Source organism: Bos taurus, chromosome 16, assembly GCF_002263795.3.
Source record: "Bos taurus isolate L1 Dominette 01449 registration number 42190680 breed Hereford chromosome 16, ARS-UCD2.0, whole genome shotgun sequence".
Taxonomy (NCBI): Eukaryota; Metazoa; Chordata; class Mammalia; order Artiodactyla; family Bovidae; genus Bos; species Bos taurus.
The window spans coordinates 63723173-63744695 of NC_037343.1; the positions used below are offsets into that span (position 1 = coordinate 63723173).

Consider the following 21523-nt stretch of genomic DNA (forward strand, 5'->3'; position numbering starts at 1 on the left):
TTGAATCAAACAAATACAATTAAACCTCTCAATCTCCGGGTCTTACCATTAAAGAAATCCAAATATACCCTGAGCATCCATCCACTAGCTTTAGTACCATAAACTTTGTAAAGGCTTCTCATTAATCATCGGCAGCAAAATTTGCAGTCTTATTCTCAAGGCACATTTATTTCTCATTTGAGAAAAATTCTTTTAAAATTCCATTCTTAAAAAAATTCCACCATATTCTCACAAAACACCTTTGCATAGAGAACCCCAAAATCATCTAAAGGTGACCTCTCGTGAAGATTCTCACACCTGGGTGACAGGTGGCACACAGGTATTTCCATCCCGATTTAAGAATGAGGAAACAGCCTCAGGGACTTAAACTGAGTCAGTCATGAGGCTGAAATAGAAACCAAACTTCAAGATGACCTTGAGTCAAATCCAGCCAGAAAAGAAGGAGTAAATTGATAGTGACACTTGTTTAGCCGCCTAATGTCACTCCAGAAAATAAGTCAGAATTGCCGCATAAAAAAACGACCATTGCTGTCAAATCCTAAGTATTATTGCGCATACGCCATTGCTTTGGCAAATTCACCACAGAAGTTTGCTGTTTGGTGTTACAGCCATATGTTATACTTGCTGTATCTCCTCTGCTTTATTTTCCTTCCTAACTGTAATCCATAGAACACTAAAATGACTATTTGTCTCACAAAATTACTCGTTACAATATGCGCTTATTCTTAAATTTTGCATTTCACTTTAAAAACTATTCAAAAGCAGTTGTTAATTAGTATTAGGACCAAGGATATGGTTAGAAGGAACTGCTCCTCTAGATGAAAGCGAAGTCACTTTTAAAGACATTTTCTAAAGACGGAGCAACCCCATCAAGGCCATCAACTATCTGGTAGCCGAGCTGGGTCAGAATCCAGAAAACAAGGATATACCAGCCAATGCCCTTCACTTCGCAGTGCAAAATCATGTTCCACACTCCATGCCAAAAGCTTCCCTCCTGCTCCCAGATCAATCAGGATTCCTAATACCAACAAGACAAATTTACAGGGAGCACTGAATGCCTGTGTAAAACCTTCCTTTCTCCTCAAAAGACCCTTCCATCTTCTTTACCTCTGCTTTCCTACTTCCATGTTTTTCATGCCACTAGGTCGTGAAGCCCAGTGAACTTGGACTTGCTTACGATGAGAAAAAAAGCAAGAGCTGAAAAGTCCAGCTCCCATCAAAATGCCCTTCCTATGAAAATGCACAACTCTTTCTGTCTTTGTGGCAAGCAGAAGGCATATGAGATGAGGCAAGGGGGCAACAGAAGAGGAAAGATACCAGAAGTGTGTACTAATAAAACTTATGGCAAGTTGAGGGTATAATACAGCTGGGATAGTAAACCCCCCAAATAAGGAGGGATAAGAAAACTCAAAACTCTGCCAACCCAAGTCAATAACAAAATGCACAAAATATTCTTTTGACTGATGAGTAACCCCAGGCTCTCCAGTGACTTGGGGGGAGGTCATTTAATTTTATAAAGCAAGATCTGCATGGAATCTAGACTTTCATTCCCAAAGAACCCATCACTCCAACTCTCTAAATCAAATTCTTTCTTGCTAAAGTTGCTGAGACATGAAGGCTTCTTGGGACCAAATTTTCAGCTCAGAAAACAGAAAATAAGGGCCCTCTTCCCAGAGCATTTAAATTATGTTTTCTTGTCTATACTCAGGCTCTCTGAGGGTGCAGGCTGGAGCTGTCTGAAACACCAGGCACAGTACCTGGATCATGGTGGGTTCATCTTTTACAAAATGAATGATTTGCTGAGACATGATAAAGCCTGAATTTTACTTACACTTATGGGAGAGAAGCACATCAAAGGAATCTGCCCACCTTGTAGCTTCTTCTGTGGATAGTCTCCTAGGAAAGAAGAAACATCTGTCTTGAATCTTTCTGCAATGACCTCCTCTCCTTCAGCCACCACTGAGATTTGCTCATGAGAACAAATCAAAGCAATGGAGGGCAAGTGAAGACCACGTTTGGACTCCTGCAATCCTGTTGCTAGAAATGTACACATTCTTAAGTAGCTGATAGAAGAATCTCAGAATTGGGATTCCGTAAGTTTAATAAGTTGGCTTTCAGTCTAAAAAGCAAAACTAAGAAAGTATATCCTCTAAAGATGCCACTGTAGGGGAATTCCCTGGCAACCCAGCAGTTAGGACTCAGTGTTCTCATTCCCAAGAGCCCAGGTTCAATCCCTGGAAGGGAAACTAAGATCCCATAAGCTGCACAGGGCAGCCAAAATAAATTAAAAGCAAAATTTAAAAAATAAGAAAACAGATGCCGTTGTAAGCCAACTATGAAAGTTAAAGTGTTAGTTGCTCAGTCATGTCTGACTCTTTGTGACCCCCTCCCCTACAATCCTCTGTCCATAGAATTCTTCAGGCAAGCATACTGGAGTGGGCTGCCATTTCCTTCTCCAAGGGATCTTAACGGCCCAGGGATCAAAACCTGCATTGCAGGTGGATTCTTTACCATCTGAGCCACCAAGCCAACTATACCTCTCCTTAATAAATTAGTTAATTAACATATCACAATCACAACGGAAAGAAGCTGGACTTGGAAACAAAAGTGAGGCTGAGTTCCTGACTCCATCTCTTACTGCCAGCTTTGTTTCCTCGCCTCTTTAATGGGGTTGAAGGCACCCATCACAGCACCCCATGAGGGTTAAATGAGGTACCGTTTGTGACGTCATTTAAGACAGTGCCTGCACAGAGAATAGGCACTGAAACCAGATCATCTCAACCTAAGCAGATTTTTAAGAGTAGATTTGAGTGTTTCCAAACTGAGAAGCTCAGGTTGACAATTAAGTAGAACAAAGAAGTATTCTTCACTGCAGCTTTATAAGAGTGGTGCTTAATATGGCTTTCTTAGGAGAAAAAGGAGGATCCCTATTCTGAAGCCATATGCTTTGAAAAGGAAGATAACATTCTTTCACTTGCGTTCAAAGATAGAAAAGAAGCCACCAAGAGACTGGAAGTTATTGTCACTCGGCTCATCTCTTCAGCCATCTACCAGAGAAGAAGGGGTTGTATAGTCCCAGCGTGAGCATCCCATGGCCGACACTCTGGGGATGCAGTGTGGCCGTATAACTCACTTTAGAGCACGGTTGGGTTTGTCGGGAAGAATGGCTGTGAAATCGCTACAAGAGTCAGACTTGTGAGACAGGCATCCCAGTCGAGTCCTCATCCCTTTGTTCCTGCAAAAAACACAAGGGCAGAAAGATGGGGAACTGTCATGAAAATAACTGTCAGCCCCCAAAGGGGAGCTGCTGTGGCAGAGGCCAGCCCCGCCCCGCTCCCATCCTTCCCCAGGTGGCCCCTGAAGATTTCATGAGCGAGAGGAGAAACACCAAGAGGATCAAGGGCAGTATTCACTCCCTATCTTGACGACCGGAATAGTAATAGGTCCCCTAGCCCTAGAGGCTTAACGCTTTTTAAAGCTGACATGCAAGTTGATGGTAAGTCAATGAAGGTCATTAGCTTGGAAGAATTTCTAAATTAGGATTCTCTGTGGGGAAAGGAAATACAGTGATGGCGAAGTAACAATCCACATTTTGCTCTCCCTCTAGGAGGGCAAAGTAGCAGCAGCAGCGATAACTCCTGACTGCAGAGCCCCAGTGATAGCCACACGGAGAGAGAGAGATGCTCGAGTGACACAGTGATGCCTGTCACAGGATCTCAGAGCACAAAGTAGGGACCTTCAGGGCAGGTCAATTCTACCTCAGGTCCTTCCCATTCATCCCACAAAGCTGAGGATAGACATGAATGGTGACAGACCAGAGGACTGATGCCTGCAGGTGGGAAGCAGAAGCAGTGGGTACAATCAGCAGCTAAGAACCAGGGTACCCTCTGTTAGCAATTTCACTTAACTAAGCTCTCATACACTTATTTGTATTTTGGCTAATCTCAATCAACACATTTAAAATTTTAACATGCGTGCTTAAATTTCTCATATTTTTTGTTTTCTTAAGGACCAGACACTTTGCAGTTACTTGTTGTGACAGCATCCAAGAGAAATGAAGCTAATATCTCTTTCAGACTCTCAATATTAGCCCCCTTTGACCTTTCAGTGAGATTGGAAAATTACAGCCCTGAGAGATACCTGTTTGTGTAAATAAAATTTTATTGGAATCTTATTTATTGGAAACACCCTGCTTGTTTATATATGGTCTGAAGCTGTTTTCGAACATAAGGGCACAGTTGGGTGGTTGAGGATGGACTGTATGGCCCATGAAGTTGACAATATTTACTCCCTGGTTCCTGATAGATTAAGTTCATTGACCCCTGACCTCTAACCATGATCACTCCTTGGATGGAGGGCAAAGGTAAGAGGGAGGAGTTTGGGATGAGCAGGACTTAAAAGTAGCTGATAAAAGGGGACCGCCATGTACACGCTGGTGACAATTTGGCCTGGAAATAGTCCAAGAAGACATTATTCTCCTTGTTAAAAGGAACTTCTTCCATCCTGGTTTCCCTTCCTCATTTTCACAAATCCTGAACCTGGGCAGAGATGTGAGATCCAATTCAAGCTCTTTTACTTCAAATGGGTTTTCATCTCTGACCCCGGTCATTGTTCACAGAAATCTCATCCAGCAAACGTCTACGGGGATGGTATTACCTTCGGCGGGGGTGGACAACACATGCACAGCCTATCTCCGAGGAGCCTTTTAAGGCCAGAACATCCAAGGCCCCAGAAATATCTCCTCTCCTGCATATCCTGTGCCCCCAGCTCTCATCTCAGCCAGGCTCACTGTGCAGCCATCGATTTCCTTGCATTTCAAAACACTGGCTACAGCCATTCTCTCTCCCTCAACAGTGAGCATGTCATGTCCACTTGCTCTTACAAATCACAGGGTGTCCCAGCATCAGGCTATTGGAGCAACTGATTAAGGGCCCTTGAATCATCACATTCCATGAATTCAAGTGCAGGTCCTGCCCAGGCTGCACCACAGGCCAGAACCAACTCAGAGTGAGTTGGCTCATTCCTCGGTGCCTCAGAAACATCAGTCAGTGAATAGTCAGGTCGATGCCCCCAAAAGAGCAATTAAGAGGACTTCAATAAGTGGTAAATCCATGCAAGCCATCTAACAAGGTTTAGCAGGGGCCAGTGTAAAGGGTGCTGCTTGTTACCAAGACAACAGTGAGTCTTCCAAATAGTTTGCAAAAAGTCTTCCATAAAATATCCTTTGGGGCAAAATAGTTCTGACTTTCTATCTTGTCTAACTGAGACTTAACCTTTTCATTAGGTCTGAAATAACAGGAGCAAAAGCAAGAGTCAAAGGTTAAGGCTACTTTAAAAACAAAGGACTTGCCCTCATCTTTCTTCTCTATCCCAGTAACACAGAGAGACCCCTAAAAGGTTCAATACAAGCTCATGCACAGTCCCACCCTCTGAGTCCCATCCCATAGGGCAGGGCTTGGTGCTAAGGCAGGTTCTGCTTGCAAGGCCCCAACTCTGCAAGAAGCATCCAGGCAAACACAGCACAGTCCACACAGGAGGCCTGGGGGATGGAGGCCAGTGATCCACCCACAGGATTAGGTTTGGGGCTGGCTCAGACAGCAGGGTAGGTGGGAAGGTGGAAAAAGAGGAAAGAAAGATGAGAAAACATGTTAGCATCAGTTACCTGCGTGGCATCAGTAAAGCGGCCATACGGGCGCCCACTTATGGTTAACCCTCTGGCTGATGTGCAGGGACGACAGGGCGGGAGATAAGACTGCAGGGCTCAGGGATTTACCCTTTCACGTCCTCTCACCTAAAATCAAAGAATCTGCTGTAAGAGGGGGCCCCCCTCTCTGACGGTACTGCAAGTCCTAGCAGGTGACCGTCTGCCAAGGAAATACCTCCCCACACACCCCTGTCCCCCACGAACGTCTGCTGGTCCTGACCAAGGGTGACCAACCAGGGTGCACAAGGATCAGGTGTTGGGTGGATTCACATTGTTGCCTGTTGGTCAGGAGTCCCTGCTTCCCCGGCTACTGACCATCAACGTAAAGTGGGATGCGAGCCCCTCCCTGGGGAGGAAGGCACAGCATCGCAAGCCCAAAATGACTGTTCCCTATGTCTTACTTGAGTGGGGCCCAAGTGACCAGCCAGCCCTGGGTGGGGGAGGAGGGGTCAGCGCTTGCTCCAGAATCCTTTAATTGGCTGTTTCTCACCTCCCTCCAAGGGGACCTGTCCCGGAGGTGGGAGTGCCGGAGCCCGGGGAGGGCGTGAGCGGGAGGAAGGTTGGAAGAACTCCAAGGGAGGCTCGTCAGGCGCTGTCACCACTCAGGTTTGCTCCTTTGCAGGGATCACAGGCACAGGCTGAAGAAATGAATATGCAAGTCACTCTCCCCATCCCAGATGGAGACTGCCTGACCTTCCACAGTTTGGGGACTGGCCTGTCCCTGACCTGAAGCAGGAAGCGCATCAGGGAAACGTGGGTCTCCAGGTAGAGGCCTGATTGACTTGATCCCCTCTCTCTCCTGTGGGGTCCCACTCTCAGGGCGTCAAACCCTTTGTTCCCACAGACGAAACTGATAGGAAGAAACACGTGAGGAGAGCAGCCTATCCATTAAGGGTTCCCCTGGGAACCCTGACACCAAACATAGAATCCATTTTCAAAGAAACCTAATTTAGATAGATACGGCCCCAGCAAGATCTACGCAGGTTAAATTATTTTGATATCACCGGGAACATTTCACCAATACTTTAAAAAAAAAAAAAAAAACCTTCTCTCATACTACTATAATTAATCAAATTAAAAGACTGCTTTCTTAAAACTGGGGGGGAAAAGAATTAGACTTTGTGTGCAGGGGACTGAGCTAGGGCTGTGTTCCTGGCAGGGACGTTTCCTCAATCTTTGCCCTAACAGTGCGTATACCTGCATGCGCAGAAGTCAGGAAATCAAAGTCCTTCACAGCCATAAGCGTCACCAGGAATCATTACTTGCAGTATCTTAGCCTCATTTTCATGGACTTGTGGGTTAGAGCCCCAGAGGAGGGGGACCCCCAGGCCAGGAGCCTTTATTAGCTTGGGGCCGAGCAGAATCTGGTACTACTACCCACACTCACAGCAGGCAAGGTCACCTGGGCGGTATCACCTGGCCTTTGTCCCTGCCCTGCGGCTCTTCGGTCCCACCACCATCCATGCCGGCTTCCCAGGGCTGCTCAGATGTCTGCCTCTCTCTCTTCCGCATCCAACACTGGCCACTATTGCCCTTTAAACCCCTCCACTGCCCCTTATATCAGCTTAGTCAAGTATGTAAGAGTTTGCAGGATACCCTGACCCCACATTTCTCATTCATCCCAGCACCTAGGGGCTCTTACCCTACTTGGCCCTCGATTTGTAGAAGAGTTTGGGGTTACCCAGAGCCCAGGAAGGTCAAAGGTATGATGGTACCATAGTCCATGTGCCCTAATAAGTGGGCATCGAGTTACAGGTGACTCTGGGGCAGACAGGCTGAGACACATTAGAAAGTGAGGATACTCAAGGGGAAAGAAAAAAAAAAAGGTTAAAAGCGAAGAGCAAAGATTTATAAAGAGGGAAGAGGAACTAACAGCCTCAGCGGGAAGAAGGCAATCAATATGCATGGAGAGGCAGGTTAATTAAATATGGATAATGCAATCAGCCCACACGGGCACCCCAGAGAGGAAAGAGAGTAACCCAAGCGATACTCACTGTCTTTGACCAGTCCTCATGGCCTGCGCGTCTTTGCCAACGGGATGGTCAGAGAGGCTGCGGGTAAGGAGCTCTGGGGAAAGAGTAGATCTTTCTCTTAGCAGTCAAATCCTTGGCGGGTGAAGGGCATGTGTGCATGAACACGGAGGCACACTTGCGCACGCACACACACACACACACATATCCACATGCCTGCATGCACAACACACCTCCCACCACTTGAGCCGGGCAGCAAGCGGCCCCGCTGAAAGCTCTTCTCTCCGCTTGTCACATTCGGTAAATACTGAAGCAGCCTACACCCAGCGGGCGGCGGCTCAGCTCCCGGGTACAGGCTGCACGCCCATCCTCATTGGCAGGATGCAGGAGGTGCCCCTGAGCGGAGCTCGCCTGGCACTCCTCCTGCATCTCCGTCTTCAGCCTCACTAACCTGCTTCACTGCTCCTCTGGCTGCAGCTCAGCAGCTCAGGGAGAAGTTCCCACAGCCCAGAGCTGCCTCCCTCAGCACCCAGAGGCTGCCCAGGGGGGCAGCAAAGCTGGAGGTATTAACTCTTTCCCGCCACCAGTGAGCTGAAAATCAAGGGTTTGGGTGGGGGGCGGGGGGCGTCTTCTAATGAGCTCTGCTGCTGGCTGAAGGCTGGTTGCTGCTTAGGGAGCAGGGAGCATAAAGATTTTGCCCCCAGACAGCTGCTGACAGCAGGAGCCAAGCCGAATCAAATCTCCTAATGAACCAGGAGGAGGGGGGCTGTCTTGCTGGGTGTGATGTGATGTGATAAATGCAGAGAGCAAGAAAGCTATGGGGCAGGTCACACATCTAAATTCCACCCCCTTTCTCCCAATTTCTATTGTGCCACACTGCCAAGCCACACCACACAGCGCTGAAATTATCCCCCTCTGCCACAGCTCAGCTGCCCCTCTTACCCCACAGGGGCGTTGGTCCCCCCCAACCCATCCCAGCCCGCAGAACCAACCACACCACTCCTCACTTCTTGATGAGAAATCTCCACCTCCCCAGACTTGTACATTTCCAAATCGATGCTCTTGCCTCTCACCTGGGTTTCCCTACACTGGAAATTCACCCCTCTCGCTCATCCATCACCTAGCAACTTCTCCCGACTTGCATTTGTCACGGAATGAGACTTTTCCCTTTGTTCTGCCCAATCCGCACACTATCTCTATTTTTCTATCTTCTACCGTCTTTTTTTTTTTTTTTTTTCTTTCAAATCGCCTTACCCACATGGATCTTCACACTGCCCGGTTCAGTTCCACAAGGAGGATTCTCTCTTCCTGCTTGCCCTAGTACAGTAATTCTCCGAGCGTGGTCCCTGGACCAGCAGTGTCAGCATCACCTGGGAATGTGTTCAAAATGTAAAGTCTTAGGCCCCACCCCCAGACCTACAGAATTGGAGACTCTGGGGATGGGGCCGGCCTTGCGGGTGATTTCAATGCATGCTAAAGTTTACAAACCGCTGCCCTGGGATAAAGCTTACTTACCTTCTTTCTCCTCATTCCACTCCAGGTCTCTAAGGCACCGCCTCCTGCTCCCACCCAGGAACTAGCTCCCAATGCACCTAGACTTTGCTGCAAATCATTCCTGAAACCCAGAAAGCAGCACTGGCTGGAGATATCAGCAGATATCACTATGGAAAGTGATGCTTTTATTCTAAAGATACCAGACTCTCTTTGTTGACCCGTTCCCAATGTAGAAAGCATTGTCATGTGTTGTCACTCAACAACCCCTTGCCACAGTCAAGAGACAGTATTATCATCCCTGTGACACAGATCAGAGAACTGAGGGTAGAAAAGGTGACCTGCCTTTTTCAAAGTGACACCACGCATCAGCGGCACTTCAAGGACCAGAACTTGCTTCCTTATGACTTTTAGAGCAGAGCTTTTTCTACTACGTCACGCCAGAACGCAGTCTTTCCTGGCAGATCTATTGGTGCATAGCCTGGACCCTCTCAGTGCAATGACTCTGCCGCAACCACACTGATGATAGGATGAAATAAAAATTCTGATGCTGCCTCCACAGTGACTCATAGTCTCTCTCTGAAAATGTCCACAGTGCCCCTCTGTTAGGTAAAGGGAACTTCGTGTTATAAAAGGAGATGCAAACGAGCGTTTTCTATCCCTCCGAATTCCTGTCCTGAACCCCAAGGCAAACTGGGGTTTCGAATTAAAGCATAAAGAGAATCGTTCACTTCTGGGCATTTTCCTGGTGAACTGTACCATCAGAAACAGGCACACAGATAAACCAGTGAATAAAAGCCCAGCGATAAGCGCTTCCCTAATCCAAGGTACGGAGAAGGCAATGGCACCCCACTCCAGTACTCTTGCCTGGAAAATCCCATGGACGAGGAGCCTGGTAGGCTGCAGTCCATGGGGTCGCTAAGAGTTGGACACAACTCAAGTGACTTCACTTTCACTTTTCACTTTCATGCATTGGAGAAGGAAATGGCAACCCACTCCAGTGTTCTTGCCTGGAGAATCCCAAGGACGGGGGAGCCTGGTGCGCTGCCGTCTATGGGGTCGCACAGAGTTGGACACGACTGAAGCGACTTAGCAGCAGCAGCAGCAATCCAAGGTAAGTTTATACTATAAGCTGGATCCACCCCTAGATTCCTCATCCAGGGCTAATGTTTAATGAGCACTTGGTATGTGCCATTTTCATACTGTTCATACTCCTTTCATACTGCAAGGGGATCAAAACAGTCAATCCTAAAGGAAATCAGTTCTGAATATTCATTGGAAGGACTGATGCTAAAGCTGAAGCTCCAATACTTTGGCCACCTGATGAGAAGAACTGATTCACTGGAAAAGATCCTGATGCTGGGAAAGATTGAAGACAGGAGGAGAAGGGGACGACAGAGGGTGAGATTGTTGGATGCCATCAGCGACTCAATGGACACGAGTCTGAGCAAGCTCCGGGAGTTAGTGATGGACAGGGAAGCCTGGCGTGCTGCAGTCCATGGGGTCACAAAGAGTCGGACATGAAAGAGTGACTGAACTGACTAGTATGTGCCAGACACTGTGCTAAACATTGCACTTTGTTATCTTATTTAACTCTCACCAAAAACTTACAGGCTTCTCTGGTGGCTCAGACGGTAAAGAATCTGCCTAATGCAGGAGTCCTGGGTTCCATCCCTGGGTCCAGAAGATCCCCTGGAGAAGGGAATGGCAACCCACTCCAGTATTCTTACCTGGAGAATTCCATGGACAGAGGATCCTGGTGGGCCATAGCCCATGGGGTTGCAAAGAGTTGGACACGACTGAGTGACTAACACAAACTTACAAGATCAACGTCTTTACCATCTGTTTTACAGATGGGAAAACAGAGAAAAGCCATTTATAAGCAACAGAGCTGGGTGTCTGATACCAAACTCAGTGCCTCCAGCCTATTCCACCTTTTGCCTGAATACAAAGGCAGGGTCAGCGTGGGACCCCTTTACTAGTGCTAACACAGGGGGCTGGAGGCTTCCTCCAAGTCTTACACTGCCCAGTCCAGCATCCAGGATTTAAAGGCACTGAGGAGGCAGGGGAGTGTTGTACGGGAGCCCAACTCTCAAGTGGAAGCTGACCCATATTAACCAGACATCAGAATCTTCAACTAGCTTTTAGAGAATTAATACAGTTGCAGCAAGTCAATAAGCCAACCCAAACATTTAAGGAGAAATACCATAATTAATAAAGTTTTAAAAGAAAGAACAGGAATATAAAGAGCAGAGGGATGAGGGTGTGTAGACATGACTCTAACACGAGTAAAAAGAAAACTCTCTTAAACACCAAGGAGTAAGCTCACAGCACCCCAGTTTGAGCAACACAGACCAGACAGGTCCCTCCCAAGGGAGGACTCTAGGGATTTCCCTGGTGGCCTAGTGTAGCAGGTCCAGGTTCAAGATCCCAAGTGGTTCGGGTATGCAGACTCAGTCGTGTCCAACTCCTGGCGACCCCATGGACTGTAGCCCGCCAGATTCCTCTGTCCGTGGAATTTTCCAGGTAAGAATATGGAGTGGGTTGCCATGTCCTCCTCCAGGGGATCTTCCCGACCCAGGGAACCAACCCACATCTCTGGAGTCTCCTGCATTGGCAGATGGATTTTTTACCACTAGCACCACCTGAAAAGCCCCCAAGATCCCGCATGCCCCAACCAAAACCCAGTGCAGTCAAATAAATAATTTTTTAAGGGAGGACTCTTATCTTCCTTCCTATAGAGGCAGGTGTATAAAGAATTTAGGGGCAGGAAATTAAGTTGAACTGAGGGGATATGTATCCTGGCATGGTTTTCTTTCCAAAGGAGAGAGATAGGAAAAGGCAAGCAGGTTGGAGGGCTAATGAGAAAGGCCCCTGCTACTTGGACTCTGGTCCAGGGACATAGAACTCTGGATTCTTCTCTGTTTACAGCTCCTGAGCTGCTGGCTGAAAACTAGGCATAGGACAGCATCTCAGGTTGCGACTCATGGTTTTTCCTGGGAAAGCAATCACCGCAAGCCCTGCTCTGGCTTCTCGGCACTTCTGGCTGCCGGGCACCTCGATGATCGTCCCTCTCTGCACTTGCTCCTCTGTGGAACTCCATCCTCCCAAGCACCGGTCACGGCTTCTCTCCAGAATCACGACTTTGGTCCTAGCTCTCTTGAGCTCCATGCTGCACTTCAAGAGGTCTTCTAAACAGCCCCACCCCTCTCAGACCCTGCAGACTCTCAACTGTCTCCAAAACAACCACCTTCCCCTCCAAGTCCTCCATTCTTGCTGGGCTCCTGTGTGCATTCATGACATCACTGTGTTCCAGACCCTCAAGGTAATAAATGCAGGTATCTGGGGTTTCTTTCCCTCCATTCCTCTTGCTGAATTGATTTCTAAACCTTGTCATTGTACTTCTGATTTATTTCTGAATTTCCTCATCTCGCATCCATTGATGCTGCCATGTCAGAGGTTATCAGCACCCAGCACAATGCATGCCCTTTCACCTCCCCTAAATAACTGACCTTCCTGTCCCTATTTCATCACCCCCATTCCCCACAAACCTTCTGGCACACTCCACAAGAGTAACCTACTGAATAGATCCATAAAGCAAATCTTCCCTGGTGGTTCAGTGGTAAGAATCCACCTGCAGTGCAGGAGACACGGGTTTGATCCCTGGGTCGGGAAGATCCCCTGGAGGAGGAAATGGCAACCCACTCTGGTATTCTTGCCTGGAAAATCCCATGGACAGGGGAGCCTGGTGGGCTAGAGTCCACAGGGTTGCAAAAGACTGGGACACAACTGAGCGATTGAACAGCAACAACCAACAACAAAGCAGATCATCTGTGTAACGGGCTCCACCGTAACTCCCTATTCTGCCTGATATTCCAATAATCTGGTCTCACTTACCTATCCAGTCTCACATCCCGTTGTACACTCAGGCATGTGCATGTGTGCACACATGCATGCAAGCACACACCTGATTCCTCAGCTAGTCTCTTTGAATGTCTCCACTCTGGGTCTGTCTCTTAACCCCCAGTTCCTTCCTGAAACCCAATATCTCCAAGCTAAAACTTCGCCTTTCCAAAGCGTTTCCAGAGCTCCCTCAGTTGGGAGGAATCCCCCCATTCCGACATCGCCGCTGTGCTGTGATTCTCTGACAGCCCGCATCACAGCCTGTAGTTTATCCTTGTGATCTATGTTTTCAGATCCTCCCAAATGACTGTGTGTGTCACAAAGACAGAGTCTCTGACTCGTTCCCCCTGCCATCAATTTTCATTGCCTGGTATGGAGCAGATGTTTAATAAATGTCAGCTGCATTTGATTTTCAGTTCATGAGAAAATGTGAAAAATCACCGAGGATTCCTTATGGCAGAAACACACCAGACTTCTGCAGTCTCCAGGTCAAGATGGAAGTCAGACCAACGTTAATGACGCCCAGGGGCAGCCATCCAGGTATGTACGGCATCTGCAAACTATTGTTCCCAACTGCCTGGTCGGGGCAGAGTGGAATTAATCAAGAGCAAAAGGACACCTGGCATTGTCACACGGGCCACAGAAATGTAATTACATTGAAGATAAAGGGAATTAAAGACTGCAATATAATATTTTTAAAAGCCACGATAGTGGAAGCGGAGGTTTATTGCCAAATGCCCCCTGTGTGCTGATTTCATCAACATACCACCTAGGATAGGACCACATTAAAAGCTTTTAATAAAACAGTCATTTGGATATTAGATTTGAATTCTGGTCAGCATGCTAAAGCTCTTCCACAAATCTTTTAAAAGCAATTTCCAGTTTGTAGCTTCCTAGTAACAGTAGAAACATGAATCAACATATGCCACATTGATTTGGGGTTTCCATGGAGACTGGAAGGACACAGGGAAGGGAAGGACAGAAAGAGGCCAGTTGGCCCAAAATTCTGCTAAAAAAAAAAAAATGCATCTCGATTCCATTCCTCTGAGCATTAGCAGCCTCATTTCCTTCCTGTTCATCAGTTCGAGCTTCCTGATATTTAATTTGTAATAAGCCTACTCGACTTTGCACAAGGAACATCAGAGGGGGCATGGAAAAAAGTCAGCAGCTAAAGGTGTGGGCCCAGGAGGTTTGCAAAGAGGACCCGAGAAACACGGGCTCTGGAATCAGAAGAAAGAGCCTCTGATCCTCACTCTGCTGCAAACTAGCTCGGTGACACTCACTGCCCTCACTAGCTGCATGATTACCAACTAACATAACCAAGAGCTTTGAATTTCAATTTCCTCATCTGTAAAACACAAATTAACACACCTGCCCTATTTTTCAAGGTGGTTATAAGAAAGAAATGAGACAGTCTGTGGGAAGGAAAATGCTTTGCAAATTCCAGCACACTGTACCCTGTTATTATATTTGGTGATGCTCTGTGCTACTCTCTAAATGGAATTTTGCCAGTAAGCAAGTCTATGCAGAACAAGATTGATGACTTAGTAGAGAGTAGACTGACCTGGAAAAAAAGAACAGTGGGTTTGACAGCCCTGAATTTCCATCTCTGCTCCTTGACTTCCCCAGATCTGTAACTGCGGGCAAGTTATTCTCCCTCTCTGAGTATTATTTTCATCATGTCATCAGTTTGCTACAAAGATTATAACGATCCTTATACCAATGTCATCAGCTTGTTAAAAGGATCCAATTAGATAACATCATCAAGTTCAGCATTATGTTTGATGAACGGCAAGTGACTGTGAGCCACCATTATTAGCTGTATCAATTGTTTCATCATCTGTAAAATGGGAATTAGAATTCCTACCCTTCCCCACTTTACATAGGGGATGACTTCAACGATACCCACTCAGCTATTTGATAAGCTGTCTGGGAAAACACGCTAAATAGATAGAATGTTATTGTTTAAAGATTCATGTTTGCCACTTGCTAAGCCAGGTAACAGCAAAAAAAAAAAAAGTATGAAACACATTTGTAAGGATTTTCAAGCTTCTTGGTGGATGGGCGTTACTCAAGTCCCAGCTACAAAAGCTGTTTTCTTTTGTCCCCCTTGAGCCTTCGTGTGTCTCCTTATGACTCCCTCCAGCCTTTCCTTCTTTCTATCCTCTTTTCTTTATTCATTATTTTTATACTTCTCCCTCTAAGCGTGTCTAGAAGGAATTTTAAAATGAATCTTCGGAGGCTTTGTTGTCTAAACTGCAGTGGTTCCCTAGAGCTCCTAAAATTAAATGGCAGACCTACACTGGGAGAAATGACATGAAATCAGGAGTTGTTATGGAATTACAGGACTCTCAGACAGTGGCCATCAGTGTTAAAAAACAAAACAAAACCTTAAGAAGCACATCAACCAAATACAGTGTGTGAAATTTAACTTGAACCCTGATTTGAATTTAAAGACATAAAAAAATATTATGAGACAATTGGGGGAAGGGGGAACACTGATTAGATATTATTGTTAATGTGATATCAATACTAAGGGTTTTTTTTTTTCCTTAAGCAATCTCACTCTTTAGAAATACACCTGGAAATATTTAACATTGAAATGATATGCTATCTGGAAATTGCTTAAAAATCACCCAGGGTGGTGAGTGCAAGGGGATCAAAGCTGAGTTGTCCTGTCTTCTTGACTTGTGTATTTTTGATAGTATGCCTAATTTTTTTTTTTTAGTGTGACAAGATATGCTTTAGTAAAAAGAGCATATGTGTAAACTGTTAGTGCAAGGAAATCAAAATATGAAAGATGCAATTTGAATAGAAATTGATTTCCTGTTTATTTTCCTTTGTAAGCTTTCCTCCCCAAGGATAAATCAACTTAAAAAAAAAAAAAAACCAAAAAACTGTTTGACTCCTAGGGAGCAGGTGCTAAAATTCATAGAGGTTTAGAGTGGGTATGACTCTCAGATATCACCTACAGAACCTAAACTTTAAAGACTTTGCCCAAAGTCACATTTCTTAGAGCCATAGTCAGGACTCAGCACAGAGCTATTAGAACAGCATCCAGCTACTTACTTCCTTTCCTCCCATTTCTGAGCTGCCCAAACATCCAGAATCCAGGGCCACAAGTCACCCTTGGACGAGGATGCAAAGGATGACCTGTTTGCTTACATCCCCAACCCTTCCCTGCCCCTATTGTGACCTGAGCCTTACACAGTGAACTCACTTTTTACAAATTAGCTTCCCAGTGGCCAGCTGGCTTCTGCGAAGGCAAAGGGCAGGAAGCCAGAGAGTAAGGAAGAGTGTGCGTGCTCATTCTCCATCGCTCAGTCATGTCCGACTCTTTGTAGCCCCATGGCCTGTAACCCTCCAGGCTCCTCTGTCCATGGAATTTTTCAGGCAAAAATACTGAAGGGAGTTGCCATTTCCTCGTCCAGCAGATCTTCCTGACCCAAGGTTTGAACCCACATCTCCTACATTGCAGGCAGATTCTTTACTACTGAGCCACCTGGGAAGTCCACAGAGAAGAGAGGGCTTCTAGAACGTGATCCTTCACATGTCCACAGCCTCATCTCCTGGTTCATCATGATCATCAAGCCCTCAGGTATGAAATAACCTCAACCTCTTCTCCTGTCTCCTCATCTGCAAGTCTATGCACATCCACCCCTCGCAGGTGTGTCTATCAGGGCAAATTCTTCCTCGAGGCCCTGCTTCCCCACTTAACCCTCCCTGCTTGATCAACTCTCTATCTTTATTCTTTCTCTCCCCCATTACACTTACAAATAAAAGTACTCTTTCATTAAAAAAAATCCCCCTTGGGTATTCCTCCCTTTGTCAGCAAAGCTGTCTGACAGCATCTCCCGTTTCCCCACTTCCTATCCCATCCTCAGTTCTTCACAATTGGCTTCCATCCCCACCACTGCCCTGAAACAGGGACCCCCCCATCCTGTGACATCCAATGACACTTGTCTTTAAGGACCTCTTCACTGCATCCACCACGGTGACCTGTCACTTCTAGCATTCCTACTCCCTTAGTCTCCTCTACCTGACACTGTCCTAACTGCCCTTTCCCTTGGTCTTCTTTGCTAGCTCCTCCTCTTCTCAAAGCATAAATATTGATATTCTCCTGCTTTCTAACCTTGGCTTCCTGTTCTCCTCTCCTTAAATGCTTCTTGGGCAATCTTATCCTTGTCCGCACTCCTAACTACACAGATATACTGACCATTTCCAAATACTTTCCTCTAATTCTGGCCCTTTTCCCAAGTGTAAACATTCTTATAGCCCATGGTTGCTGAATATACCTCTCAGATATTCCCCAGGCACAACATATCCAGATCTATCTAAAAATTGAGTACATCATACCCACTTCTTCTCCTGACCCATTTTCGCCCACCCTTCCCCCATATACCTACAAATCTTGGCTTTCTCTGCCATCTTTGGTTTCAGCTTCTGGCACCAACATCCACTGAGTAACTCGAGCCAAAAATAGGGAAGCAATTAGAGATGACACCTTTTCTTTCATCTCCTATAGTCAAGCAGTTACCAAACCATACTGATTAAATCTCCTTCAGTTTTTACACCTGCCTCCTCTCTTTCTTACTACCATTGCTCTGGTTCACCTCCTGGCTCATAGTTCCTGGTTCTTGTTCTCGGGCTCTGTGATCCAGCCTACCTCCTTAAATTCAACTCCAGTCTGCAGCCATAATCACCTATGTAAAACATGATTATGGTCCCTTCACCTCACAACCTGTAAGCCCAAGCCTCGGAATAAAGTTCAAGCTTAAATATTCTGACACATAAAGTTCTCAGGACCTGGGTCCCACCTACCTGAGAGTTGCCCACCAGCCCAGTGGCTGATGCTTCATGCTCTAGTAACTCCAAAGTGCTCACAGTCTTGAGCACACATCATGGTTCCAAGTCTCTAGGCCTTGTTTCTGTAATTTGTTCTGCCTCCTCACCCTTCTGGCTGCACTCAGGACCACTTCCTCCAAGCAGGCTCCTCTGCACAGCCAGGTTTTGCACGTGTCCTACTCTGTGCTCCTGGACATACTTCTCTACCTCAGCACTCGGCATGATTAAGTGCCTACAACTCTCGTCTCCTACCCAGTCTCTTAAATTCACCAAGGACAGGAAACTGTATCCATTCTTTCATTCATTTATTCAACTAACCCTTAGGTATCTCCTACGCGCCAAGCAATGTACCAGGCGGCATGGGTCCATTTCATGACCTATACAGACGACACAGGTAAAAGCTTTTTCCTCTCTACATCTCCAACACCTAGCCCAGTGCCTGGCACCAAGAAGATGCTCAATAAATGTTTGTTGAACTTAACTGAACCAGACAACAGGTGAGTGAGTGAGGCTCTTTGGAGCAAGGATGATGACTGGAAGAGGCAGCAAGGAATTACAGAAATGGTATGAGCTATCAGGTCCAGTAAAAAGGGTTCAAACTCCAACTTATCCTCTTCGTGGCTGAGTTTTCTTGGCTTAAGACCTTGCTGTCTCCTCTGTGAAATCAGAATACTAAAGCAATGCCAACTTCCTGAGCTACTGTAAGAATTCAGTAATATTAAAGCAAACATGGATTGTAAATTCTTCAGCCTTATCAAAACATGAAGTCACACTGAGAGCATCAGAGTCATAGAAGACAGAGGTCCGACACCACACAGGGGTAGAGGGGAGGCTACAGAGGATGGGGCAGCAGGGCAGGAGATGGAGAAGCAGCGGGACCTAGTTTTCAAGGCCCTGGGGCTGAGATGTGAGTGCACGAGGCCCTGTCACAATAGGAGTGTGGCTCTCCTCCTATGTCGCAGTGCCAGGGTGCTGGTTATCAATCTCTTCCCCTTCATAGACAGTAACAAAAGCTTTACCATTTGCCATCAGGGTCTACAGCTGTGGTCAGAAAGCAGCTTCAGCACTCTCCCCCTCCTCTGAATGTAAAATCAGGTGTTTCTAATCCTCCATTTTTAATGACTTCAGCCAATGGCTTTTACGTCCTCCCTGATGGGTCCAGTCCAGCCAGCTAGCCAGATTTATGCAAAAAAGAAGCTCCACAGCCATCAGACCAGGGCATGGGGCTGGCCACACCAACAGTGGCAGGAAATGGTGGTGTGGAGACTGGGGGCAGGTCTCCTGCTGGGATCTATTCCTACCTTCACAGACCCCCCTGGAAAATGAAATGCTTTGCTTTCAGGCCTGTGCCGGGCACAAATGAATGTCTGCACTGCGGGCGGGAGGAGGGACCAGGGCTGCGTGGGTGCACTCTGATGCACAAAGACGCTGAGCAAATTCTGACACTTTTCCTTGAGAGACAAGGCCCTGGTAGGAATCTACCTTAAGCCATTCAGCTTTTCTGAGACCCTCTTCTTTTTAGGACCTTTTATTGAAGGATTCAAAAGTTTTTTGGAAATTCCAAACAGAGAGGCCTGATAAAGGTTCTGATGAGAATGTTGATGCTTCTTGAACAGTGAAAAGTATTCTAATTTTCAAGACAGAGGAAAAGCAAGGAGCATTTCTAGTGGCTCTGGAGCTATAAGTATTTGGACAGAAATGAAATGAGCAAACACATGGGATAGGAGAGCCTGGGAAAGGATTAGCAGGATAAATATCCTAAGCCATGAAGTCGTGATACACAACAAAACTTGTATTTGTATGGCACTGCCAAAACCTAAAAATTGCTTTCACTTCTTTAACTGATCAAGTTTTTTAAGCTCCTGGAGACTAAGTTTTAGGGAAGTTGGAAGGATTAAACAGCATCTTGTGAGGAAGATACCTAGTAAAGTTGCCCAGCACATCTTGATAACTGGCAGCTATCATCATTTTTTAGTTGATCCTCATAAAAACTTTTGGAGGTAAGTTGGGCCCTTGATATTGTACCCATTTTACAGATGATAAAAGCAAAGCTGTACAGGATCCCTGAGTGAAGGACACAGGGTAATTCAATTAATGACCCTAGGGAGACTCAAACCCAGGACCACCAGGGCTTTTTCCACTCTCTCCAACATTGCATCACATTCAGTACTGCTGCTGCTGACCCATCCCTGAGACCCACATTTGGAGGATTTTTAAAATGATAATATGATGGATTTTGTGCAGCCAACCATCTACCTCTTACTCAATCCCTTGGGAGTCCCTGGCATTTGTGAAATGACTCTTGTGGTTGAAGCTCACTGACCCATAGGAGAAAGACCTTGGCTTCAAGCAAAAGTCTAATTCAACTGGACAAAGAATATGAGAAAGTTTTAAGATTCCTTTGTGCATAAAGCACTGTGTGAGAAAAAATTTTAATGCCAAAATAACAGGGTCTCCAGGAGCAGCTTACCTCGGCCAGGCCACGGTGGACTAGGGGCCACCCAACACTCTCCAATCCCCATTCACCCCTCTCCCATCAATCTTCTACTAGGACACCTATTCTAAGGACTGAGCAAAGAACAAATGGTTAATAAAAACAGTTTGCCAGACTGACTGAGTGCTCACAGGGATACCATTCCCAAACTAAAAGTAAAAGCCATCATCAGCATAACAACACATTGCCAGTTAGAGCTTTGAACTTTCCCCCAAGCACTTAGATGCTCTCGTGATAACCGTTATCTCACTCCCCCACTTTCCAGCACCTCCTGCATCTTCCCAAAAAACCCTGGAATTTTCCAAAACTGTAGGAACAAATAATCCAAAAATAACCCAAGTTGCAGGAGGAGTAGGCTTTCCTTCCTATTTCATTAGTTTGAAAGCATCCCAAGATAAACACCTATGAGGACCTTCAGCCAGGTTTTAAATATGGAGTGAAACAATAGACTGAGATGGAATGACTCTAGCACAGAGAAAAGCCACTCTCCTCCACGCCCCTCTAGACAGCTCTGAGAAGCTGATGCCAAGGACGCATCCCCTCCTATAGGTGTTTACTATGTCCTCAACTCACTGCTTAGAAATTGGTGACCTGCCCTCTCCTAAAAAAGACAATTGCAGCTACGTGTGGTGATGGAAGTTAACTGGACTTATTGTGGCGATCTTTTCATAATACATACATATATCAAATCATTACACTGTAACCTGAAACCAAAATGATGTTATATGTCACTTGTATCAGTTTAAAAAAAAAACACACACCATCCCAGCAAGTCTCATTTTAAGACTAAGTCTAAGAAAACAATACAGAATGTGAACAAAACTTGATGATATTCTTCCAATATTATATGCAATAATAAAAATGTGGGAAAATATTTGAAACTAGAAGTTGGTGATCTGCCAGTGGATGTGTTAATTAACTCGACAGTAGGAGTCCTTTCAGAATGCATACATGTATCAAATCATCCCATTGGGCACTTTAAACATATTACAATGTTATCTGTCACTACATCTCAATAAAGCTGAAAAAAAACCCAAAAAGATCAGTGACCTCCGATGTATTTTGATCTCCCTTGAACCCACTGTGATTGTGAGTTCTCCTGCATCGGAATGTGTC

The 21523-nt window shown here is 46.0% G+C and overlaps 1 protein-coding gene across 4 annotated transcripts in view; it reads right to left on the bottom strand.

Moving 5' to 3' along the window:
- The window catches only part of RGS8 (regulator of G protein signaling 8), a 96827-nt gene that overhangs the window by 25078 nt on the left and 50226 nt on the right, over positions 1–21523 (bottom strand). For 3 of the 4 annotated variants that reach the window (XM_059875820.1, XM_059875821.1, XM_010813531.4), the window contains 6 exons: positions 8929–9044; positions 7699–7771; positions 6195–6342; positions 5663–5791; positions 3134–3235; positions 1832–1896 (listed from right to left, as the gene is read on the bottom strand). In XM_059875820.1, coding sequence (XP_059731803.1) covers positions 1832–1896; positions 3134–3235; positions 5663–5688 — 193 coding nt within the window. In that variant the 5' untranslated portion in view covers positions 5689–5791; positions 6195–6342; positions 7699–7771; positions 8929–9044. Of the gene's footprint in view, positions 1–1831; positions 1897–3133; positions 3236–5662; positions 5792–6194; positions 6343–7698; positions 7772–7907; positions 8355–8928; positions 9045–21523 lie in introns of those variants that run through there. The other variant, XM_003587100.6, reaches the window with a different exon arrangement.